At 30.6% G+C, this 7,748-nt stretch overlaps 1 protein-coding gene across 5 annotated transcripts; it reads left to right on the top strand.

Moving 5' to 3' along the window:
• Window positions 1–2,425: 2,425 nt before the first annotated feature.
• LOC113375314 lies at window positions 2,426–7,288 on the top strand. 5 transcript variants are annotated; one of them, XM_026615259.1, is made up of 7 exons: window positions 2,426–2,532; window positions 2,881–3,105; window positions 3,391–3,616; window positions 4,122–4,322; window positions 4,521–4,813; window positions 4,877–5,192; window positions 7,212–7,288. In XM_026615259.1, the coding sequence occupies exons 4-6, from the start codon at window positions 4,290–4,292 to the stop codon at window positions 5,190–5,192; spliced, it is 642 nt and encodes a 213-aa protein (XP_026471044.1). In that variant the 5' UTR covers window positions 2,426–2,532; window positions 2,881–3,105; window positions 3,391–3,616; window positions 4,122–4,289; the 3' UTR covers window positions 7,212–7,288. The 5 variants fall into 5 exon arrangements, with proteins under 5 accessions (XP_026471044.1, XP_026471058.1, XP_026471037.1 ...); XM_026615273.1 differs by lacking the exon at window positions 7,212–7,288 and having other exon boundaries at window positions 4,561–4,813; window positions 4,877–6,688; XM_026615252.1 differs by lacking the exon at window positions 7,212–7,288 and having other exon boundaries at window positions 4,877–6,688.
• Window positions 7,289–7,748: the final 460 nt, after the last annotated feature.

Here is a 7,748-nt window from a genome sequence, read left to right as displayed (position 1 = left end):
AAACAAAGCCACTAACCTTTTGAAGATCTCTCAGCAATGACGACAAATTTAAATACATATATATATGGGAAATTGCAAGCACATAAATAATAATTTAACATAAATAAATCATCAATCAATTATAATATATAAAATGAACACATTGCTTATCACCGCATCCGCATAAATATCATCATGGGCTATGAAAATTATTTATTTTTTTAAGTAAAAAAAATAATATAATTCCCATAAGTTGAAAATAAAAGAAATCCTACCTTTGCAGCATCTTCGCCCATTTATATCTCTGCAATATTATAAATATCTGCAAATTCTGCATCTGCAACTCTCTGCAAACTGAAGTGATGTGGGCTCGAAGTGATAAGATCATATCAAAATCTGAAAATAATGAAAAATATAACGATAGATTTGTTTCAAAACGTTTAAAAATAACTATTCATTAATTCATTATAATTTTATATTATTTTTAAGTCATATACAATAATAAATCTATGATGGAATTATGTCATATTTTAATAACATATATATATATATATATATATATATATATATATAAATGATATGAAATAATTCCATTACATATTTATTATTTTATGTAACTTGAAATTAATATAAAAAAAATAATAATTGTAAATATTTAAATGAATTATATATAAAGCAAAAGTACTGGTTTGAACATGAACTGGAGTTAGCAATGGCCGCCATCTTGTTTTGCAAAAGCGCCGCTAGATGGCTTGTCAATAGTTTGCCAATAAGTTGCAAATAATAAATAATAACAATATGCAATTTGATGAAAATGAATTCAATTTGTTTAATGAAAATGATTTATATCAGAATTATCGTTGCAAATACGATTGTAATGTTAAAAAGACGATTCAAACTTTGGTCAATTGACAGCTGAGACGCCGTCAGGACCGAAGAATTTGCCGTTGCTTTTTTGAACAAAAAAAACTTTACAGGCACAGTTTTTGAATGTAAATGAATTTAGTACATCAAAGTTTATTGAATTTTCATCAATAATAGGTTGTGCAAACGGTTATATTGCTTAAATCAGGCAAAAACCACCGGTTGTTGTTATGGGCGCCATCATGGATTTTTGAAAAGCAGCAAAATTTAAATTGCGAAAAATTGCAAAAATCTCAATAAATATAGAGGAAAAGTGCAAGAATATCAAATAATATGTAATAAATTTATAATAAATCAACAATTAAGCAATAGCCCAAGACATTTTTACAGACATAAACATTGTTTGCATTTGTGTACCAAAGGGCGTCCGTTGTTGTGCTAATAACTGTCATAAATATTATGGCCCCCATCTTCGATTTTCCATAATATTAAGTAATATGTAGTAAATTTATAATAACTCAACAATTAAACACGCCTAAGACATTTTTACAGATGTAAACACAGTTTACATATCTGTACCAAACGGCGTCAGTTGTTGTACTAATAACTGTCAATAATATTATGGCCGCCATCTTGAATTTTTAAAAAGTAACAAAATTTAAATTGCAAAAAAACGTAAAAATTTCAATAAATATTGAGTAAAGGTGCCATAATATTAAATAACATGTAATAAATTTATAATAAATCAAGAATTAAGCACGCCTAAGACATTTTTACAGATGTAAAGACTATTTACATATCTGTACCAAACGGCGTCAATTGTTGTGCTAATAAAACATAAAAATTGTGCAAAATAATGAAAAATAAATGCTCTTACCTTTAATAAGTATATACTGCACACCGGAACACACTTAAAAAACACTACTTGGTTTCAAAATAATAATATTTACTATTCACTTTGATCACTTGCACTGCACCACTGCGCGAGATGTTTACTGTTCGAGAGCTGACGCGCTAATGAGCCGCCCGCTAATTAGCACCCTTTTATATAGGCAGGTTGGAGGGTACTCGCGTAGTCCAAAGAGCCTCTGAGCGTAAACTTAACCCCGGTATCAAATGTATTAATTATTGGGTTTTAAATCAAATTTTATGGGTAAAACTTGTTAAAAAAAACTAGTTGAAACATAATTACACACAATAATTAAGCACTATTCGCTGGGTAATTAAACATTCGTTGGGTAATTAAACATTACAACAGCCAGTTGTATGAATTCAAAAGATCAAAACAATAACAAACAATTTGAAATAAATTCGTTAAAACTACACAATGACACTAAGTACAAATGATTAAAAACATTATGTCTGGCACAATTAGTTTGTGTAAAACTTTTGGAAACCAAATTCTACACATTTTTTTGCAAATTTGAGTTTATATAAATATATAACCACAAAATTTTTGTTATTCTTTCAGTTTGAAACGTCAAAATTAAATTTATCTTATCTGAAAGCTGCGAAGTTAGCCAAAATAGTAAGTGTGGAAAACATCAGAGATAAATAAACTTATATGGAAAACATCGTTCGTCATTGTTCGTTTGCATCAAAATCAAAGGCTTCTTCATACTCTTCTTTTATCTATGATCAAAGGTATTTCAATAAATACATCAGGATATGATAAATACCGATTAAAATGTAAGTATGAACTGTTAAAACATTATTCTAATTATATTTATATAAACTTTGTGTAAACTTGTGTAATTGTTTTTCACTAGTCTTATCAGTCAAATGTCATGTCAGTTCAACTACCATTTTTATTAAAAATGCTGTATTTATTGGTGATTTTGTTTAATGATTATTTATAGTACAAAAATCTGTTACATTAATACTGTGACTATATTAGCAATAACTTACTTTATTTAAAAACTTAATTTTTAATACTTCTGTAATACAATTAGAGGTTTCTCATAATACTTAATTTCTCATAATCATTAATAATAACAATGACTACACAGAATGTATAATCAATTTGTGATTGTTTAGGTTTTAATGAAGGATTTTTGGAGATATTTGGATTACTCTACTCATTCAGGACAATATAACCTTTTTGTGGAGATGACGATGGGCACACTTTTAAATGCAAATAAAATGGATACTAAGTTTACTCAAAGATGACTGCCTTCAAATACTAGATAATATTCTAATACTTAAAAATACTTTCCACAAGTTTATTATGATTTCAATCAATCAGGAGGAATATCATAAGAGGTAAATGTTCTCGACTGTTAACCTAATTGAATATTGTTGCACAGAATTTTAGTGAAAAAATAATTACAAATCAAGTTGACTTTTATCTGTAATGCAACTGTAGGATTCTCTACCTTTGCCTAATTCTCAATAATAAGAATAACTACAAAGAATGTGTAATCAAATTATGATTCGAAGCTTATTAGACTCTTATATGCAATACAAATATAGGTTTCCCTATACTTGAATATTTATTAATATTAGCAATAACTACACATAATGTTTAATTAAATTATGATTGTTTAGGTTTCAATGGAGGAATTCTGAAGATTACTATATTCCTATTTGGGTTACTCTATTCACATGTTATAAAGATGACCAAGAACACACAATGCAAACGCAAAATAAAAGAGGTTACTAAGTTCACTTACAGATGATTGTTTGGATACTCTAAATTATATTATAATACTTGAAGATAATTTACTCAAGTTTATTATGAATTTGATGATAAATCAGAAGAAATATCATAGAGGTAAATATACTTGATTGTTAGTTAATTAAATAATATTACAGGGAATTACACTTGAGAAATAAACACAAATCAAATTGAGGCTTCTTGATATTATACATAGAGAAGTCTATGTACAAAAAACAGACAGATGAATAATATTATTTTATAGATTATATAGATTTTGGCACTTACAAAGCTAATGAATCTAATAGGGCAAGGCAAAATTAACATACATTTAAAATTCATAGAATATATTCATGGAAACATAAATGTTAAGAATGGTAGAATTTAATGAATGCTTCTTAGTAGTTTCAATTTTGGACCTTTATAGCATAAAATTTAAATGTACGTTTCACTAAATATTGATTGCAAGCACAAATATATATTATGAAGATATATAATGCAAATTTGCGAAATTAACAAAATATTGTATTGACACAATTGGGTTAAGCATGTAACCTTTTGTTTATTATTAAATGATAGCATCAACTGCAAAGAATTATAATAAGTTGAACCAATTAAATAGAAAAAACTAAACGAAGCTGATGTGAAAGATTTGGCAGCATAATAATTAATATAATTCACATATGGATTTGAAAGAATCTCGACAAATCATCAACATAGCATTTTCATATATCTTCCACATCTTATATTCTACTTAAATTGTGAATAATAGGATATTTGTTAGCACTGGATGAAGATGCAAGTTTTAAGAAGCAATCTAAAGGTATTTTTATCATTCTTATACTAGATACAACTTATGTCAACATTATACAAATTGGTGATTTCGCAATTGATTGAATTATGATATATTTGAATATAACTTTTTATTTATGGATTGAATTTTTCAAATTCAAATAAAAATACATTACTGACAGTCAAATCTTTCTTAAAATAAAACCCGCACATTTTATTTTTCTCACAGTTTACTCCCATTTTTATTTTACTCTGGCGTCCTCTATCAGCTGAAAACTTGCTACCAGAAACTTCAATCACCTCCATGACTTCTGTAAATGCTGACCGATTGAGCAGTGTATTGCAACACGGTCCTCTGGGCAGATCTGGTACATCTGGTGGTGGTTCAAGGCATTTAATCAGACAGCAGACGTTTCCACCTTTACAGCCTGGTGCGGCAAGCACCAGAGCGAGGTATATGAGTACCGCTGCTGATTTGAATGGAGGACACGAGCGATATGTGCTGCCGGAAGCAACCAGCAGGTGGGAAAAGGATAATTGTATTTTTATTTGAGCTATATCATAATTTTGTATTGCCATTTTCAGGTCGTCAACGTCTTCAGAATCTCTAAAGGCTCCAGGCCTAGTTCCATTATCCACGGCACCGCATCAGTCTGGAATTTCGACTTCACAAAGAAGTTCTAGAGGAAGTTGCTGGCAAAAAGAAAATGTTGATCCGATGCTTTTGGTAGGTGCAGGAAGCAGATACAGGTCTCTCAACAGGCGGAGCGGTTCTGCACCTGCTCCAACACTGCCACCAGCAGACGAGAGTTTAAATTTGACGACTGTGCAGAAACATGGAGAAATTTTGAGATCTATTCATGGGGAAGGGGATCGGTTCCGGCTGCCATTATTACATTAAGTGAGTAACTAGTGGTGTATGACATCGTGGCAAATTGCTGGAACTTTCCGTACAGTAATGAAATATTCTGAAACGTAAAGATGTGCAAAAAATTTCAATTTCTGAAAAAAAGTTGAAGTTGAAGTTTTAAAGTTGATCCTAATTTGTATGTGGATCCTGAATGACGCACGCCTCCAAATCGAAGTGCTCCCACATCAGGTGCGACAGCGATTGTGGAGCAGTTTCTCTCAGCATCAGCTTGAACTACAAACGAAGGGGTTCCGTACCGTGCGAAACTTCTGCCAAAGACAAAATCCAACTCTCACGTCAACTTACCCACAGATAACATACACTGTATCCATTACCCAAATAACATGCACTCTCTATCCATATTGTCTTTTAGAGCTAAAACTTTTAGAGAATTTTATCAATTTCGAAGCATTTAAGCACTTGGTAGCAAGGAAATTCAAAATTATCCATATTAAGGACAACCCTAATGTACAGAGTATCCCCGAATTAAACGTCAAGCCGAAACAGGGGATAAAATCTATTCTTATTATATCAACCTAAAATTTTGGCTAAGAATACAAAATAGAAAGAGAGATAGTAGCGTTCAAGTTTACCAAGAGTGAGCAGGATAGATAGTGACGTTTTTGTTGGAGTCACCAATAATCGGGTTATTTGAGACTTTTATTTTTCACTCGATTTTTTAGGATGAAACTAACAAGTATTGTACTATTTTACAATCCTGATTGAGTGCACAAACTTTTAATGATACTTGCCAAAGCACTAGTACATTTTTTTTAAAGAGAATAGTTATAAAGATGACGAATTTTGGGTTTGTGGTTTAACAAATATTTGACTGCGGTTGACTGAATTTTTCCAAAATTGATCAAAAAAACCCAAAATTATTTATTTTCACCAGATTTCTAGGTTATTCTTAAATGCCCAAAATTTTCGAGATGTATACGACATTTTTTTTTTCTAATTTTTTTCATAATGGTTTCAATTAATTCTGTCACCCTGATTCGGATTGATGTTGAATTATGGGACACCCTGTATATTTTTTCTCGGGACATACCCGCACATAGACTTTCTTAAGACAAACATTTTTAGTACAAAAACTTTGAGCCAACTTCAGTTACGCTTAACTATAATATATAATAACTAATGTTATATTGATATTTTTTCCATTTGGAGGTTAGTTTTGAGGCGTTAACAGTATCAAAATTTTTGAAATATTAGTATTTTTACATATCAGTTTCATTTAACGCTGCATTTGTGATGTAATATTACTCGTAAATGCATAAAACAATATATTCTTATATATACTCTACTCCATATGAGCATCGCACGACGAATATATTCGCCAATGCACAAAATTATGTCACTTCTCCGTGACGAGTATGCACGTCAAACTCAGTTAACTAACTTTGAAAAGAAACGCGAAACGCAAATGTATCTAATTTACACGCACAACAAATATACTCGTCAATACCCAAAATTCGGGCACTTTTCCATGATTTATATTTGTTTATATTTATTTCAGTCGCAGTTGACTAACACAAAAAACACACAAAACACAAACGTATCCATTATGTTTACTTATCTATGAACGTATCTAATTTAACACACGGCAAATATATTCGCTGCACAGAATTCTGCCACTTCTCCTTGACGAGTATACACGTCAATCGCAGTTACTTAACTTAAGAAAAGAAACGCGAAACGCAAAAGTATCTAATTTACACGCACGACAAATATATTCGTCGATACACAAAATTCTGCTCCATGACGAGTATACTTGTCAATCGCAGTTAACGCAAAACGAAACGACTCAAAGCGGGGTACGGGTTAATAATTAGTACTTGTTGATAAAAACCAATAAAAATAATTATATTTTAAGAATCTCTATGTGCGTAAATCCAAAATACTTGTAATAAATTATTATAATTTTTGGACGAATGAAATGTGAAACCAAATATGATGTATCCCGAATGTGACAGCAATAAAAACTATTCAACATTTATTTGTTTCCAGAATCAATTGTTGTTTTATTAAGAACCAATGTACTGGCCAATCAGTGCGACAGGGACAGGAATAGAGTTTGTAGAGCGCTGTCTCTGTCACATGGTTTGTGCGATGTGATTGGTTGTAACCGAGGTAAATATTTACTCGTATAGAAAGATTTTGAAAATATTTTAAAAGCAAGTTGTAAACCTGATAATGGAATGTATCTAGATCTGATAATATATATCTTATATATAAAAATGGAGCTCTCTTTCAAATGTCCAAGTAAAACTCGAAAACGGCTAAACCGATTTGACCAGTCTTAGTCTTGAAAAATTCGTGCCAATCCAGAGATGGTCGGAAAGGTGAGATATTATTTCAAAATCGCGTACAAACTTTACATTTTTAATTTGAAAATTTTTGTTGAAGCGTAATGTAAATAAAACAATGGACGGTGGCTTATACTTGAAATGTCAAACGTTTTTGACAGATGATGTTCGATTACGTTTAATAGGATGTTTTACGTGAATATTATTTAATTATGATTAAATTGTAGCAAGTAGCTGT

This window comes from Ctenocephalides felis, unplaced genomic scaffold (assembly GCF_003426905.1).
Source record: "Ctenocephalides felis isolate EL2017-DRISC unplaced genomic scaffold, ASM342690v1 CF-g0.4_SCAFFOLD_00845, whole genome shotgun sequence".
NCBI classification, from domain to species: domain Eukaryota; kingdom Metazoa; phylum Arthropoda; class Insecta; order Siphonaptera; family Pulicidae; genus Ctenocephalides; species Ctenocephalides felis.
Note: the sequence above shows the minus strand (reverse complement) of the source record. Positions and strands in the feature narration are given on the sequence as shown.

Bases quoted from the DNA above. Each gene is read 5' to 3' on its own strand.
- LOC113375314 (XM_026615259.1), top strand. From the start codon at position 4,290: ATGAAGATGCAAGTTTTAAGAAGCAATCTAAAG. The intron at 4,323-4,520 runs GTATTTTTATCA...TTTTTCTCACAG, and splicing joins TTTTAAGAAGCAATCTAAAG to TTTACTCCCATTTTTATTTT. The intron at 4,814-4,876 runs GTGGGAAAAGGA...TGCCATTTTCAG, and splicing joins CTGCCGGAAGCAACCAGCAG to GTCGTCAACGTCTTCAGAAT.